At 44.3% G+C, this 18,473-nt stretch overlaps 2 protein-coding genes across 2 annotated transcripts; one reads left to right on the forward strand and one right to left on the reverse strand.

Moving 5' to 3' along the window:
- Positions 1-11,008: 11,008 nt before the first annotated feature.
- SERLADRAFT_478085 (uncharacterized protein) lies at positions 11,009-12,665 on the reverse strand (the record flags this gene model as incomplete). The annotated part of the gene is made up of 5 exons (XM_007323163.1): positions 11,009-11,506; positions 11,563-11,878; positions 11,930-11,967; positions 12,020-12,304; positions 12,358-12,665. The coding sequence occupies 5 exons, from the start codon at positions 12,631-12,633 to the stop codon at positions 11,252-11,254; spliced, it is 1,170 nt and encodes a 389-aa protein (XP_007323225.1).
- Positions 12,666-12,975: 310 nt separating this feature from the next.
- Positions 12,976-14,356, forward strand: SERLADRAFT_478092 (uncharacterized protein; the record flags this gene model as incomplete). The annotated part of the gene is made up of 6 exons (XM_007323164.1): positions 12,976-13,439; positions 13,505-13,637; positions 13,684-13,729; positions 13,815-13,880; positions 13,949-14,188; positions 14,245-14,356. The coding sequence occupies 6 exons, from the start codon at positions 13,222-13,224 to the stop codon at positions 14,295-14,297; spliced, it is 756 nt and encodes a 251-aa protein (XP_007323226.1).
- Positions 14,357-18,473: the final 4,117 nt, after the last annotated feature.

An 18,473-nucleotide genomic window follows, 5' to 3' on the forward strand; every position in this document is an offset into this window, starting at 1 on the left:
AGTTACTCTGGCACACACAAGAACACACTATAAAGAAGATGTTGAGGGAGTGGTTACCCCTTAAGCTGCAGAGAGTTTGTTGGTATACAACAGGCGGACTCGCTAAGGAGTCTCCTGGATTTATTGGGGTATATATACTAATACAGAGTGTTTGTACTTATGTACTATACAGTTGATAAAGTCAGTGGCTGATGATGTCATGGGGCCTAGCCCGCATGACCAGCTCCACTGTGTGAGAGAGTTGTATCTAAAATAAGAAGAAAGCAATGCGGCGCGAGAAAGAGGAGTTTGAACAAAAGGGGAAGTGCCACGTGGCACCATGTGTGAAAGCTAAAGTGTACAAGGTTAAAGCGGAGAATGAAAAAGAAGGAAAGGTCCGAAAATTGTTTTATCGTAACACTACCCCCCTTCTAAGGTTCGACTTCCAGGTGAGACCAAATACCGGAGGCGGTAGTTAAATTTTCGGGCATAGTTTGAAAAAGGGAATTAAAAAGTTTTGAATCCATGCCTCTAAGCTTCCTAGGAGCTGAGGGGTTCTTAGAATAAAATTTGCGAACAGCGTTGCGGGAATTGTTCAGATAGGCTTCTGGTTCCCACGTTCTGTCCTTGTCTCCATAGCCCTTCCATAGGACTAGGAACTCTAATTTGCCACGCTTCAAGCGTGCATCCACCACTCGTTCAACTTTGAACTCTTCTTCACCTTCCTGGGTGACTACAACCGGTCCGGGCTGGTCTACACGCTGTCCCGGCAGCGGCCCTTTGTAGGGTTTTACACGGCTAATGTTGACCGTGGGTACTACCCTCATCCGTTTTGGGAGTTCCAGCTCCACTGTGTTGGGTTTGACTTCCTTAATCCGGTAAGGGCCAATCCATTTTTCGGTCAGTTTTCTAGACTGCCGATCTTTTAACTTTAAGTGGTCGGTGTCTAACCAGACCAGGTCGCCGACCTTGTAGTCAGGGGCCTTAGAGTGTCTATGCTCTGCCCTGTCTTTCATCTGCTCTGCAGTTTTGAATAGCGCTTTGCGCGTTTCATCTAAGACAGACTTCATGTCTTTGGCCATGTTCCCAGCAGCCTTGTTCTTGCTTTTACCAGGTTCTACACCCATTCTGGGGAGGTACAATCTAGTAACCTCGAAGGGTGCTTTTCCTGTAGCCGACGACTGTTTAATATTGTATGAGAACTGGGCTATCTTTAGCCACTTAGCCCAATCTGTCTGCCTGTCATTAATAAATATCCGGAGATATTGTTTCAACTCCTGGTTGAGTCTCTCCATTTGTCCATCAGTCTGCGGATGGAACACCGTTGATAATTTAGGTTTGATGCCCAGCATCTGGCATAGTTCTTTCGTAAACTCGCTGGCGAATTGTGGTCCTCTATCAGAGATAACCGTTTCTGGTAACCCATGGATAGACCATACAAAATCTTTAAATAAATCTGCCGTACCAGTGGCGGTAATGGTTTTGTTGGTGGGAATAAATACCACTTCTTTGGAGAAGCGATCTACTACCACCATTACTGAATCATACCCATTTGACTTGGGCAGATCCGTTGTGAAATCAACCAATATATCTTGCTAGGGACCAGCTGGTATCGGATTTGGCATAAGTTTACCGGCCAGCGGTTGGTGAGAATTCTTAGCCATGGCACATCAGACAGGATTTTACGTAGTCCTGTACATCTTTGACCATGCCAGGCCACACGTAGTTTCTGGAGATCAACTCCATTGTTCGTTGCCACCCAGGGTGCCCAGCCACTGGAGTGTCGTGATGTCTGTCTATTGCCTTGATCCTTGCGGACTCGGGCACATAGATTTTGTCTTAAAATGGAAGAGCCCGTCTTCCCATAAATAGTTTTCATTGCCATCAAGGCGTGCCTTCTCTTCTGAGGAGATGTCTTTCTTGAAGACTTCCAGAAGATCGGAATCCTGCCCAATTCTAACATTGGCAACCCTTGATTGGTCTATCAGGGTAACACCTTTTTTGTCATCTTTGATGCTGTTGGCATGATCCTCTCTTCTGGACAAAGTGTCCGCTTTCCCCATAGAGCTTCCAGGCTTATGAATTAATTTATAATTAAACCTTGACAAGTATACCACGTAGCGGGCCTGTCTTCAGTTTAAGTCTCGGGCCGTCATCAAATACTCCAGATTCTTATGATCAGTCCAAATTTCAAATTGGTGCCTAGCACCTTCTAAGTAGTGCCGCCAGTGCTCCAGAGCTCTATTGATGGCCAGCATCTCCTTATCATAGATTTGATAGTTGTGCTCTGTAGGCGACAAACTATGCGATAAATAGGCACAAGGCCTCCAAAGATTGTCAGGGCATTTAATTGATAGAACAGCCCCGGTAGCAAAATCAGAAGAGTCGGTTTCTAGCCGGAACTCTTTGTCCAATTCTGGGAATGCTAATATGGGCGCCGTTGTAAACGCCTGTTTAAGCTTATCAAAAGCTTCTTATTCCTTGGCGCCCCAGTGCCAAACAATGTCCTTTTTAGTGAGATTGTTCAACGGTCTCGTGATTTTTGCAAAGTTTTTGATAAACCTTCGGTAGAAATTGCCTAAGCCAAGGAAGGCCCTAACTCCTTTGACGCAAGTAGGTTCTGGCCAGTCCAATATAGCTTGAACTTTATCAGGATCCATCCTGATTCTGTTCTGGCCTATGATCATACCGAGGAAGTCTACTTCCTTCACTTTAAAATTACATTTTTTGGGTTTGACGAATAGGTCCCGTTCCTGTAAGCGTCAAAGGACTTCTTGCACGATCCTGTCATGCTCAGCCTCATTGTCCAACTTTGTAAATATTAACAAATTGTCAATGTAAATGACAACACAGTTTTCCATATCCGCAAAGATCTCATTCATCATGCTCTGGAAGGTCGCCGGTGAGTTGGTCAACCCAAAGAACATAACAAGGGGTTCAAAGGATCCTCGGTGGCACATGAACATGGCCTTTTAAGCATCTTCTTCTTTGATGCGTACATTATTGTACCCCCATCTAAGATCCATCTTTGTTAAGATTTTGGCGCCAGCCAATTTGTCTACTAGCTGACTGATCAAAGGCAGCGGATATGCATTTTTAACCGTGTACTCATTCAAGTAACAATAGTCCATAATCATATGCTTCTTACCATCCTTTTTTGGAATGAAGAACACCGGGGACGTCATAGGGCTTTTGGAAGGTCTGATATAACCCTTTCTAAGCTGTTCATCTATGAAACTCAATACCTCATCTCTTTCTGGAGAGTGGTATCATGTGTCCTTTCCTCGGTTTGAAGGTGTCCTTCAAATCTATAGCATGGTCCCAAGGCTTAGCCTCTGGGAAGCGCTCTGATTTATGTTTTGAAAAGACTTTCCAGAAGTCATGGTACTCGGGAGGTACCAGCCTCTTAATCTCTTCTTCGGGTTTTACCTCATCATCGTCACCGTTGATCTTTTCTGAAGATCTGAGCTCATAAACGTGACCAGTGTTTATCTTCTCAAGATGCTCGTTGTGACGGACATGATTCGGTTTACCCAAGTTTACACACTCCTGAGGGCAACGTGACAATGTGACAACCCCTGTCTGCCAGTCAATCTCAGGATTGTGTTTAAATGGCCAGGTCCAGCCCAAGATTAAATTAATCTTCCCTAGTTGGGTAGCTTTGGCGGTGACTCGTTCTCCGTGTCCTTGGTATTCGACCACAAAAAAACATTTGTGTGTGATACAGCCACCTGTGTTAAGCGTACCATCAACATTATAGATGGGAATAGATACATCTAATTTTATAAGGGGAAGTCCAATTTGCTCCGCCCAGGCCTGATCTATGAAGATTCCGTTAGCGCCTGAATCAAGCAGTGCGCTGGTTGGGTGTACTATGCCCCGGGCAAGGTTTTCCACACCAACATCTAAGCGGATCTCTTTTTGGAATAAATATGTGCGCATCAACACACGCCTTGGGATTTCGGCAAAGGGTGGCTCCAACAAAGAAGAAGAGGTATCAAATGTTACATGTTTTTCTATTTTATTTTTACCAGAATCAAGCACCCTATTGTTTGTCTTGCCGGGGCCACACTCCAAGGGAGACACTGGTGCAGCGGTAGTATTATAAATATTACAGTCACAATGCTTCATACAAGTACATACTTCCAATAACAAATTTAGAAATCTATTTACAAATTGGGGAGCCATCCCCGTCTTTCCTTTATTGCTCGTGCAACACCCCGGAGCAGGGGCCACCTTGTTGTGGTTTACTTCGTTGTTCATAGGAGCGAAGGCACCCAAGTGACCTAAGCTCCGAACTCTTTTCCCTGAGCCTTCATTTCAGCAGCCTGCTGATCGTAGAAGAAGGCCCGGATTTTGTCGTACAAACAACCGGCCAGAGTCTGGAGCCGATTGTCCGGTTTCTCGGACTCTAATTGGCGCGCCTGGCGCCCTTGGTTATTTTTTTGTTGGGCAGCCTGCACCCCGTTTCTGCAATCTCGGGACATGTGTCCCTCTTGGCCACAGTTGTAACAGTTGCCCTTGAATCTGCGCATCTGTCCGCCTTGGACCGTGCCGATATCCATAGGAGCACCCTGTCCTGGCTGCAGCCCGAACGGCTTGAACCCGTGAGAGTGATTATGATGGTTTGATGACCCAGGGCGCCTCTGGGATTGGTTGTTTTTGGTGGTCTTGCCACCTTGGTGCATTTTGTAGAGCTCTATGGCCCTACCTATTTTTTGAACCTCCTCTGCTGCTTGAGAGAGATTCTCATTTCTCATATCCTGCAGATAAAGCTGTTCTGCAATGTGGGGGTTCACATTGCGTTCCAGCAGCTCTACTGCATGATCATTACCAAGACCCCCTTGGATGGAGAGGGCCAGGAACCGGGTTACGAAATCATCCGTCCTCATGTTGCCTTGTTTGAAGGAACGGATTTGCTGACGCGCCCAGTCACGCTCAGCTTGCGGCTTGAAATATTTTTTGATCTCTACTTTGAGATTGTCCCAGGTGTGCCACACTCCCACGGTATAGCACTCCTGAAGCCTTACTTGGGCGTATCGACCTGCCACAGGTCCTTTTAGTCGAGATAGCACCGCAGTGGCTACCTCAAAGTCATCGGCAAATGCGTCCCAGTTTGCCTTGACCCAAATCTGGAGCTTGATCTACCATTCAGCGAATCGCGCTCTGTCTCCTTTGAAGGCGCCAGGGTCAGCGACAACTTTGACTTTCTTGTTGAACTTTTTCTCTACCGAGGGGTTTGCCGCAGGGGGATTTGCCTGCAGCTCGGCGAGTTGAGTGGTCAACGCCTGAATCTGCGCACGCATGTTGTGCAGCAGGGCATTGATATCTGGTTGCGATGACATGTCGACTTGTTCTCTTTGTAAAGTAATAAAAAAAACGTAACTGGGGGTCCCCGCTTGCTATTTGCGGATCTACCTCTTCCCAGCTGAGTATCGGATCTCAATCTCCGACTACCCACACTATAGTATTTTGAAAATTTATATAAAAGTTATAGTATTAAACCCTGGTCTGAATGGTTGTCAGGGGGTGGTCCGCTTGTTAAGCTGTCAACCCTTCTCCAGACTGGCGGAGGCAAGTGCCCGGTGTCATGCACCAAAGTTGATTGGTAGCATGGACAGGTGTCAATAACGAAGCGAATATTCAAAAAGACTCGCCTTTGCGCCACACAGGCACAGTGCCACGTGGAATAGTAATTAATATTGCCCTTTTTGAACTTGTGGCTGATCAGCACCACCTCTATTAGGCAATCCAGTCACGCTCACCTTTGCTTTTCCATCCGGTACTTTCCGCATTTCGGCATTTCGGCAAATTTTCGCGTCGCCACTGGCTACACATTGCATTGCGCCCTCGCTTTTGTCGTTTCCCTTACTCCCCTTCCTTTGCCTAGCCCCACCATGGGCCCCTTCCTCTCCTTTTTATTCTCACCCGACGGTCGTTTCTGGGTCCCCATTTTAGTTCACCTCCTCGTCACCTCCACCCTCCTCCTCCTCATCTTCTTTGCACCCCCACCATTTCTGATGTCACCACTTCCTATCCGCTTCCGTCGCCGATCCGTTGACTACCACGTGCCACTGCTGATATCAGCAAAGCCCCGGCGGCCGGTCCAAATAGGGCAACAAGTCCATCTTCATGACGTCGATCTGCCATCATATACTATCAAAACATCGGTCGCTCGTCTTGCCTGGTTGGAGCGTGGGTGGGTAGTTTTTGAGCTGGAGAAGGTTCATCCCCTTGCGTTGCCCATGTTCATTGCTGTCCCATTCACTTGGGTACACTTATCATTTGTCCATCGTCTTCGCTACAGCTACACCTACCACACGCTGCCTGGGACTCACTTGTTCCAAATTGGAACTACTCCTCTCCCTCCCTCGTTTGATCAGGTGGTCCAACACAACCAGTCCATTGGTAAGGCCATGGAACTGTCAGATTTGGACTAGGTGGTGGACCGGTGGCTCCAGTTTCTTTTTTTCAGCAGAACATTCATTTACAGTGCGATTATTTTTGATTTTTGAATCATTTTTATGGACACATATTTTTTTAGAATGCCTGACTGACAATAAAGGAACTGTGTTGATACTGATAGTGTTTTGCCTTGCTCTTTTTTTACTGCATCTTCCCATGACATCATGATTTTCCTGCTCTCTTTTTGCTATTGGACTTTACTTTATGGCTGTACAAACCTGTGATATTACTCACAGCATTTATTGTTCTATCCCTTTCTTTTCTTTTTTTGACAATCTTATCCTGTACTACCTACGCAGGATTCGTCAGCGTACATTCCTTCCTTCATATTCTTTCTCATTCTTTTTGCACAGCTATACTGTGCATAGCCTACTTCTCTTTTACTATATAAACCCCTGTATTTTACCTTGTAAAAAAAAAAGAACAAAGAACTCGATTCCAGACTTCTTCTCTAATCTTAAGTCCACTTCTTACTGCTACTTGTGATCCAGTGTGGTCACAACACTTCCCACTTCTACCACTGTTAACTGCTGTCATCGTCACTCGTCACTTTTGAAAGTGATTGTCATCCCCTTCGATTAGAGTCCTTCTGAGCACTACAGTTTGTGCATCAGGAGCCTGCTATCACTGGGAACCTCGTCACCTCGTCATCCTCGTTGTTCTCAAACCTACCTTGTGCTACGATTAGCAAGGTAGTGCTCGTCTATACTCGCCACAAACCCCCTATCTTTCTATAAATTCAACTATCCCTCCTCCTCAAAACCCACACTCATACACCACTGGGTTTTACTTTGAAGGATCTTTATACGTACCACCCCACGAACAACCAGACCACTCCACTGTTCTAGGAGGCAAAGCCCATAAACAAGTTCCGTGGAATCTGGGAGGATTGTGTGTTAGTTTGTTTTGTGTGTGGTTTTCTAACAACAGTTCTCATCATCGACACCGGCCTGGTCAGAGGAAAGAGAAAGTGAAGTTTTGTATGTAAATTCTAATCAGCAGTGATTCCACACCGACTGCTGAGCTAAGTACTCCCTTTAACGCTGGGGGCTGCGTATCAAAGGTTTTGGTTCTTCTCCCAAAGCACTACAAGGCCGTCGCAAAGAGCGCACCTATCTGCTATGTGGGATATTCCCAACCAATAACCAAATCTCCTTCACCCTGGAGTCCGGGTGCCCAGTGGGACTTTTTGCACAACGTGCGAGAGAGTAGAGGAGCGAGTCCTAATGTAACAACCAAGAGTTAGTTACTCTGGCGCACACAAGAACACACTATAAAGAAGATGTTGAGGGAGTGGTTACCCCTTAAGCTGCAAAGAGTTTGTTGGTATACAACAGGCGGACTCGCTAAGGAGTCTCCTGGATTTATTGGGGTATATATACTAATACAGAGTGTTTGTACTTATGTACTATACAGTTGATAAAGTCAGTGGCTGATGATGTCATGGGGCCTAGCCCGCATGACCAGCTCCACTGTGTGAGAGAGTTGTATCTAAAATAAGAAGAAGGCAATGCGGCGCGAGAAAGAGGAGTTTGAACAAAAGGGGAAGTGCCACGTGGCACCATGTGTGAAAGCTAAAGTGTACAAGGTTAAAGCGGAGAATGAAAAAGAAGGAAAGGTCCGAAAATTGTTTTATCGTAACAAAATTTATTCCAAAGCAAGGGAATAATTGGGGGGTGGAGGTAAATGCATGTAACAAACAAGGACAAACCATCCATGGGCTTGATGGAAAGCCTATAAAGACAAAGATTTGGATGGCTGATAGAAAACTTAACAACAATACACCTCAGTCGTTCTATTTTCCTCAATGGCATCCCCGTTGTCGAAGATGAGAACTGCTGTTAGAAAACCACACACAAAAACAAACTAACACACAATCCTCCCAGATTCCATGGAACTTGTTTATGGGCTTTGCCTCCTAGAACAGTGGAGTGGTCTGGTTGTTTGTGGGGTGGTACGTATAAAGATCCTTCAAAGTAAAAACCCAGTGGTGTATGAGTGTGGGTTTTGAGGAGGAGGGATAGTTGAATTTATAGAAGATAGGGGCTTAGTGACGAGTATAGATGAGCACTACGTTGCTAATGGTAGCACAAGGTAGGTTTGAGAACGACAAGGATGACGAGGTGACAAGGTTCCCAGTGATAGCAGGCTCCTGACGCACAAACTGTAGTGCTCAGAAGGACTCTAATCGAAGGGGATGGCAATCACTTTCAAAAAGTAACAAGTGACGATGACAGCAATTAACAGTGGTAGCAGTGGGAAGTGTAGTGACCACACTGGATCACAAGTAGCAGAGAGTAGTGAACTTGAGATTAGAGAAGAAGTCTGGATTGGAGTTTTTGTTTTTTTACAAGGTAAAATACAGGGGTTTATATAGTGAAAGAAAAGTAGGCTATGCACAGTATAGCTGTGCAAAAAGAATGAGAAAGAACATGAAGGAAGGAATGTACGCTGACAAATCCTGCGTAGGTAGTACAGGATAAGATTGTCAAAAAAAGGAAAAGAAAGGGATAGAACAATGAATGCTGTGAGTAATGTCACAGGTTTGTACAGCCATAAAGTAAAGTCCAATAGCAAAAAGAGAGCAGGAAAATCATGATGTCATGGGAAGATGCAGTAAAAAAAAGGCAAGGCAAAACACTATCAGTATCAACACAGTTCCTTTATTGTCAGTCAGGCATTCTAAAAAATATGTGTCCATAAAAATGATTCAAAAAATCAAAAATAATCACACTGTAAATGAATGTTCTGCTGAAAAAAAGAAACTGGAGCCACCAGTCCACCACCTAGTCCAAATCTGACAGTTCCATGGCCTTACCAATGGACTGGTTGTGTTGGACCACCTGATCAAACGAGGGAGGGAGAGGAGTAGTTCCAATTTGGAACAAGTGAGTCCCAGGCAGCGTGTGATAGGTGTAGCTGTAGCGAAGACGATGGACAAATGATAAGTGTACCCAAGTGAATGGGACAGCAATGAACATGGGCAACGCAAGGGGATGAACCTTCTCCAGCTCAAAAACTACCCACCCACCCTCCAACCAGGCAAGACGAGCAACCGATGTTTTGATAGTATATGATGGTAGATCAACGTCATAAAGATGGACCTGTTGCCCTATTTGAACTGGCCGCCAGGGGCTTTGCTGATATCAGCAGTGGCACGTGGTAGTCAACGGATTGGCAACAGAAGCGGATAGGAAGTGGTGATATCAGAAATGGTGGGGGTGCAAATAAGATGAGGAGGAGGAGGGTGGAGGTGACGGAAAAGTGGATTAGAATGGGGATCCAGAAACAACCGTCAGGTGAGAATAAAAAGGAGAGGAAGGGGCCCATGGTGGGGCTAGGCAAAGGAAGGGGAGTAAGGGAAACGACAAAAGCAAGGGCGCAATGCAATGTGTAGCCAGTGGCGACGCAAAAATTTGCCGAAATGCGGAAATGCGGAAAGTACCGAATGGAAAAGCAAAGGTGAGCGTGACTGGATTGCTATTCCATGTGGCACTGTGCCTGTGTGGTGCAAAGGCGAGTCTTTTTGAATATTCGCTTCGTTATTGACACCTGTCCATGCTACCAATCAACTTTGGTGCATGACACCGTGCAGACATCTTCAAAGGCATGGCAGAAATCCTCAGTGAGCGTGTTTATGGGGACTTCTCACATGTACGTGCAAAGTGTCCTCCAAATATTACGTGCTGCTGTTGTTGCAGGACACTCTACAACAAGCCTGATTTTGTAAATGTCAAGTCATTGCTCGAGCTTGCTTGAGAAGTACAAGGATTCCAAGTTCTTTTTCTCCCTAAACTTCATTGTGAGCTAAACTTTATAGAGCAGTGTTGGTGTCATGCAAAGTGTGTGTACTGGCTCAATCCTTCATCCTCAAAGGAAGAAGACCTCAAGAAAAATATCCTTGCTGCATTGGGCTCCGTCACTGTGCAGCAGATGAAAAAGTGTTTTGCTTTGCACAATTGTAGTGCATTTAATGATTTTTACATACCCATTAGATATGCTTGCCGTGCTTGTCGCTTTATGGATGCTTATCACAAAGGGTTGACAGGGCAACAGGCTGCTTGAGCAGCAAAGAAGTATTGTGGGCATCGGATCCTACCAAATGCACTTCTCAATGAGCTTGGGAAAGCAGGAATATGATAATTTATCAGCAGCTTGAGGTCATATTATCTTATTTATTATTTCATGTATTCCTATGCTCTGTATGTACCTCTTATAGTCTTATTTCTGACAGGATTGCTCCACTATTTTCACTTTATTTCTACCTTACACTGTGTTTATATCTCCAGTGATTGAGCAATGTTTTTGGCTGGGTCATGTTTGGTCTCATTCCATCACAACCAGTCACAGATCACCTGACGTTAGTGGTATGTGCATGAGCCCTACCTTACAAGGTTTTTCTGACATTATTCTGGTATTATTCAGAATTTTCACGTTATAATACCTCAGTTTTTTTAGGGCTCAATGTGCAGTGGATTTCTCAGCCAAAATAAACAAGACCTTTTATGGTAATTATGCTATCAGTCGGAGGGGTAAAGTCGGTGAAGACCAAAGAGGAACAAGTCAGGCCAACATACATGTATCGGCTCATCAAAGCCATTGAAATCGGTCCTTATCAGTTTTGAGTCTTCTGACCGTCCCAAGTGGAAATATGTTTCGAACAGACGCGGATGCAATCAATAACACATCGATATGTAGCTGCGACTCCTGGTCACATAAAGTACACTACACAGAGGCCAGGAATCCAGTTCCTTGGATAGATCCGTAAGTAAATGTAGCAGGTATAATGGTAAAGAACGTAAGGGTTTCAAGGCGTTGGTATCGCCGACACTCTCCTAACTATATAGTTGATGCGACGGGTCCAATGAGTGACATCACGATAAAGGCCTGTGAAATTGCCATCCTCCTTGTCAATGACGCGTGACCGTAGTTTCCAGCTACTGATATTCTGAAGAATATGGTCGAAGCGCCCAACGACTTCATCCATGGTAGGCCGCTTTGCTGGGTCATCTTGTACCATGTCTTTCACCAGCGGTTCCATGAATTCAAACCCATTTTTTGTCTTGGTATATACAAGCATATGCAATTAACCTCTTTCAGCATAAGGGTACCACTCACCAGCAAGAATTCATTCCTTATCATGTTTCCTAGATAATATACGTCTGTTTGGAAGGGATCGCGAGGCTCATGCGAATTTTGAAATTCAGGTACAGTCTTATCGCCTCCCCATATGGGTTCTTCCAGAGGGGCAACATTGTCCGCTTCATAACGTCGAGATATTCCAAAGTCGATGAAAAAGTATCTTGGAGGACGCTGAGTGCGAGTCACGTATCTTGCCCGGCCTTTAAAATCACGTCTCATATCACGCTTTTGAGGATGAAAAGGATCGATGAATTGTGTGGCATCCATCATGATATTGAGATCCATACAGTCACTATTAGTCTCTCAGAGAACATCCAATGACAAGAACCCGACAAAAACACACCGATGAGCGACATGTTGCTGATGAATAAATCGTAAACCCTGCGAAGCGAGATAGTCAGTGGCCCATTTGAAAAACTTGGAGAGTTCTCACCACAAACAGTTGGCGAAAAAAATCCAGTACTTCACCGCAAGTGTCAAACCGGGGATCGTTAAATGGTCGCAACAGCGGCATGACCAGAATAGCCTGATCATCGTTATCTGGTACATCGAGCACGTCATGGATCGAGACGCAATGATTAGCAGGATCAGAGGCCAATGGTTCTGTCGAAAATAGCCGGCCAATTTCAATCTCATAAGGATGTCGTGACTTCCTCATCAACTTCAATGTCACAGCAAGTCCATCGACCATGCGAGTTGCATCCATCACATGCTTTAACTACGAGATGGTTATTGAAAAACGCAGTGAGTAAAGTAAATAACACATTGTACCGGAGGAACTTGGCTATCTTCGCATTCTTCCCAATCCTTGTTGTTACCTTGCCATGAAGGGACCCACCCAGGCGCGTATCGGGGGCGTAGTAAGTAGCCAATATCCGTTAGCCACTGATAGTGTTGGCACCACCATAGTTCAGTTTTAACAACAGTCTCGAGCGTGGTCCGTAAAGGATAGCCAAACACTTGAAGTGCACGTTTCTCGATGATAGCCTGTGTCTGTGCTAAGCTTGCTTCCCGTTCAGCTTGACGCTTGCGTCGACGAGACAGCATTGGTGAATATTACGACCAGTGGTCACAGTGTCGGTTACACTGGCACTCTTTTGCCTGTTAGTCCCGCTTGGTCGGACTCTGCAAATAAATCCCCGACGTACATCCCGCGGCAGTGACGCTAGCGCTTGCAATGTTGGTCAATTCACGGAAAACATATACCTCTGCCTTAATGCATGCACACTGCGATCTGTTGGTTACGCATGCAATTTCTATATTACGTCGTACTTATCTGGGAGTGAGCTTGGATTAAAACTTATGTTTTCATGTGCCCATCAGCATTCAATATTCAAGGCGTGATGTCACGTTACTCTAACAGGCTCTTAGCCAACCAAATGAATCTCAGAGGCCAAGTGGAACTTCAAGGGAACGAGTTGCACTCGTCGCAGTGGTATAAGTAGGCATATATTTGCTTATGTACCGTGTGACGCTAGTACCGTTTTATCTCATCATTCCAGGAGCCAACTAGTCACAACTTAAAAAGAGGACAATCATGATGACGATTTGATCACTAGCACATCGGATTTCCCCCTCTATACCCTGACGGTCTTATCACATACTTCCATTTGGTCTTAGAAACCCCCGCAAAACATGGAAGGGCTTGATGATGCCAGCGGCTCTTCCAACTTTGACCTTCTAGCATCCTTCAGCTCGCTATCCAAAGACACTGAGAAGTGTTCATATCTTGAGAAGGGTCAACGGTACCGAAAGATCTCCCTAGAACTACTCTATCAATGTCAGAGATATTCCAACCAGTCTCAACTGGATGTTGGAGAGGACATCGACAGAATGGAGAACCTTATTTTAAGGTAAATATGGATTCAAATATTTCCCCCTACTGGTACTCTGATTTATTCTTCTCGTTTTTACTCAGACTAAACGCCATGGCTCTCCGACTTGAACAACAAAGAAAGACGTTCGTGTGGAACCCGAGGAGGTTAATAAAAATGTATCGCACACGTCGTGAATTTGCCGCACAAAGCCTTGAGGTGCTGAAATTGACGAAAGTAAGTGATTGAAGTCAGTAAGGACTTATCACTTATAATCGCATAGAGTACTTCAGATGATATTCTGAGGAGGAGAATATACAGCGCAGAAAGTGAGTTCGATGTCCCCTGCTACATCCATCTCCGAGATCGTTCACATTGGCCAGTCTGGCTGATTTCAAACCTTCATTTCGTTAGATCGTGAGGCAATTATCAATTATACAGCAAGCTACTTCACGGCTGTAGACAGTATTATTCAAGGCGGTGCGTCTTCAGCTTGCCTTGAGTCTCACTACGAAGGACAAATTTATTATCTCTATTTTATTTTGCAGACGTAACGAGTGAAGATGAGGCTAACGACGACGGACCAGATGCGAAATTTGATCAAAACGATCAGCAGGTCCTAACACAAGTGCAAGGTTTCCATGAGGCTCTTCAGTCGATACCCGTCAATCAGCTTAAAGCATCGACCGTAATTATAAATCAAGATGTTTTCATCCAAAGTGTTGTAAATCAAGGGTCCAGTACAAATTCCTCAGTTATTGTGGGTGGGTCATACAACAGGGGTGGAGGTTTGTTATTTTGTAAAATATTCGATGACAAGATGATAAGCAGGACCTCATCGCAGGCAATCAACATAATAATACATCCTCTTCTCAACCATTTACGGTGGATCGTTAGTTACAGCTCGACTTTTTGATGAAGCCGCAGCTCGGCAGAATATTATTTGACTCCCGCTTGATTGTTTGTAAGAGCAAACACTGTGCATAGCATGAAACACTAATATACAAATATTTAATATTTTGTGACACGTGAAGCAGAGATCTGTCTCTTGAGCAATGAGGCCCAAGCCAAAAAATATACAAAAAATATCAAAAAAAAATAAAGGACAGTGTTAGCTACAGTAACAACGAGGTCTAGCCCGCGGCTCTGCCACTGGTGCAATGTTTTTGCTATATGATAAATAATAATAATAATACTGTCTGATCAAAATGTTAAGTCAGTGAACATATGCTGTCTGTAATGTATGTTAAGTCTTTGAATCCTATGATGCATGTTTGACTTGCTGTTTTGTCGTTAAATGTCCTTATAAGCCTGCCCTAGACTTGTGCACAGTATACTGAATTCAAGCAGATGATTCATTGAACCTTTACAAACATCAACATATATTGTAACGTAAAAAGTCTGTGGTATTACATTGATAAATTGTTGAGAAATAATAAAAAAAGATTCCAGAAATGGTAAAGGATGATAAAATGATCTGATATCAAAACACTAGTAAAAAGGGTGAGAATTGCGGAAAAATCTACTTGCCAGTCACGGATAAAGCCAGTCAGAATTTTGGGATATGCCACATTGATGGTACATCTGTCATTTGAGCCCTGTGGAAATAGCACTTTTATTCTCTCTCCTGAAGTGCAGCAAGACAATGCAACATAAAGTTGCCCATGTGAAAATACTGGAACACATATATCCAGCCCAACCTGTGTCACTGATTGACCTTGAGACTTGTTGATGGTCATGGCAAAGGCAACACAGACAGGGAATTGACAATGTGATAGCTTGATGGGCAATTCTTCTGATGAAGGTTCCAATGTGAGGCATGGAATAAAAGCTATCTTTCATGCATGTTTTCCTCCCAAGACACGGCACTTCAATACCCTTCTCTTTATCTATATCAAATTCATGCGTGTTCTATTACAGAGTCCATTTAGGGGATCAATATTGCGGAGGAGCATAAGTGGACATCCAGCTTTAAGTTTAAGGTGCATTTCAAGAAGGCCAGATACTTGCAAGGAGTTCAAGATTCCACAGGATAATGTTCATGCCCCTCTCCAACCATTTTTTCAATTGATAGAGCTACTAACTCTTTTCCAGGGAATTTTGTGAGGATTGCTGAATTAAGGTCGCTAACGGCATCATATTTTGCAGAGAGGATGGTGCGGCGGAGGAAATAATGGTCATCTTTGTCTCCATTTGCAATTCCAGGATAGGTAGTGTTGACTAATAAGTCTATGGTGTTTTCTGGCATAAGCATGTTGGTGAGGAGCTCAATAGTTCCATCTCTTGCAATTCCATGACCATGACCAACATCCAGGAGCTAGCTGACAAAGGCTTCACTTTCTGGAGTATGGTCCAGGCATATGTTCTGTGTGAGATAGCAGACATGGATATTTGTCCACAGTTGTGACCTTCTAAGAGAGGCAGAAATAATATGTTGCCTTGACCCTCTTGGAACAACAGGTGTTGTCTGGCGGAAGTCCCCCCCAAAGACCATTGTAATACTTCCAAATGGAAGCTGATTATCCAAAATGTCCCACAATGTACGGTCCAATGCTTCACTTCCATGACGGTGTTGCATTGGTGCTTCATCCCAGACAATAACTCTGGTATGTCTCAATACCTCATGGAGGTCAGAGTTTTTTGGAATCCATGTGGATGCTTCGTTCACAGGAATAGGGATTCCACGGCACAAATGAGCTGTGTGGTCACCCTCCAAGAGCAGGGATGCAATCCCAGAGGATGTTACACATAGAGCAACATTATAATTATCCCTTGCTCAAACAACAGCAGTAGTTGTATTACAGAGATATGTTTTTCCCCTACTGGTACCTCCAGCACTGTGAATAAAGCAAGTTGTTCCCCAATTATGATGAATTGACTGCATGATGGTATCAAAAGCATTCTGCTGCTCTTGACTGAGCTGCTCTACATTATCTTTTAAGTAATAATAATACAGTTAAGTGATCAAACTTTATCAAGCCAAAAGTCAGTGAACTTGTGCTGTCTGTTCTTATAAGCGTGAGAATTCTTTAGTGTGGCTACAATTTTCACTGCGTTGTCATGCACCAAAGTTGATTGGTAGCATGGACAAGTGTCAATAACAAAGTAAATATTCAAAAAGACTCTCCTTTGCGCCACACAGGCACAGTGCCACGTGGAACAGTAATTAATATTGCCTTTTTCGGACTTGTGGCTGATCAGCACCACCTCTATTAGGCAATCCAGTCGCGCTCACCTTTGCTTTCCATTCGGTACTTTCCGTGTTTCGGCATTTTGGCAAATTTTTGTGTTGCCACTGGCTATATATTGCATTGCGCCCTCGCCTTCATCGTTTCCCTTACTCCCCTTCCTTTGCCTAGTCCCACCATGGGCCCCTTCCTCTCCTTTTTATTCTCACCTGACGGTTGTTTCTGGATCCCCATTCTAATCCACCTCTTTGTCACCTCCACCCTCCTCCTCCTCATCTTTTTTGCACCCCCACCATTTCTGATGTCACCACTTCCTATCTGCTTCTGTCGCCGATCCATCAACTACCACGTGCCACTGCTGATATCAGCAAAGCCCCGGCGGCCGGTCCAAATAGAGCAACAGGTCCATCTTCATGACATTGATCTGCCATCATATACTATCAAAACATCGGTTGCTCGTCTTGCCTGGTTGGAGGGTGGGTGGGTAGTTTTTGAGCTGGAGAAGGTTCATCCCCTTGCATCGCCCATGTTCATTGCTGTCTCATTCACTTGGGTACACTTATCTTTTGTCCATCGTCTTCGCTACAGCTACACCTATCACACGCTGCCTGGGACTCACTTGTTCCAAATTGGAACTACTCCTCTCCCTCCCTCGTTTGATCAGGTGGTTCAACACAACCAGTCCATTGGTAAGGCCATGGAACTGTTGGATTTGGACTAGGTGGTGGACTGGTGGCTCCAGTTTCTTTTTTTCAGCAGAACATTCATTTACAGTGTGATTATTTTTGATTTTTGAATCATTTTTATGGACACATATTTTTTAGAATGCCTGACTGACAATAAAGGAACTGTGTTGATACTGATAGTGTTTTGCCTTGCCCTTTTTTTTTACTGCATCTTCCCATGACATCATGATTTTCCTGCTCTCTTTTTGCTATTGGACTTTACTTTATGGCTGTACAAACCTGTGACATTACTCACAGCATTCATTGTTCTATCCCTTTCTTTTCCTTTTTTTGACAATCTTATCCTGTACTACCTACGCAGGATTTGTCAGCGTACATTCCTTCCTTCATGTTCTTTCTCATGCTTTTTGCACAGCTATACTGTGCATAGCCTACTTTTCTTTCACTATATAAACCCCTGTATTTTACCTTGTAAAAAAAACAAGAACTCCAATCCAGACTTCTTCTCTAATCTCAAGTTCACTACTCACTACTACTTGTGATCCAGTGTGGTCACAACACCTCCCACTGCTACCACTGTTAACTGCTGTCATTGTCACTTGTTACTTTTTGAAAGTGATTGCCATCCCTTTCGATTAGAGTCCTTCTGAGCACTACAGTCTGTGCGTCAGGAGCCTGCTATCACTGGGAACTTTGTCACCTCGTCACATTGTCATTCTCAAACCTACCTTGTGCTACAATTAGCAAGGTAGTGCTCGTCTATACTCGCCACAAAGCCCCTATCTTTCTATATTCCAACTATCCCTCCTCCTCCAAACCCACACCCATACATCTCTGGGTTTTACTTTGAAGGATCATTATATGTACCACCCCACAAACAAACAGACCACTCCACTGTTCTAGGAGGCAAAGCCCATAAACAAGTTCTGTGGAATCTGGGAGGATTGTGTGTTAGTTTGTTTTTGTGTGTGGTTTTTTACCTGCAGTTATTATCATTGACAGCGTTCACTACTACTGTACTGCTGCTCCTGTGTTGCCACAAAAACCACACAAGCAAACTAAGCAAAATAACCAATGTAGCTTGCACATGGCATTTGGGACCACCGCCCCCTTTGTTATAGATGTCCTTTTTATCTACAAGTGCTCACAATGCCATCGGCATCAGCCTGCCCCTGAGGAGACATATAATTTCTAGCTAG

This window comes from Serpula lacrymans (genome assembly GCF_000218685.1).
Source record: "Serpula lacrymans var. lacrymans S7.9 unplaced genomic scaffold SERLAscaffold_15, whole genome shotgun sequence".
Classification (NCBI taxonomy): domain Eukaryota; kingdom Fungi; phylum Basidiomycota; class Agaricomycetes; order Boletales; family Serpulaceae; genus Serpula; species Serpula lacrymans.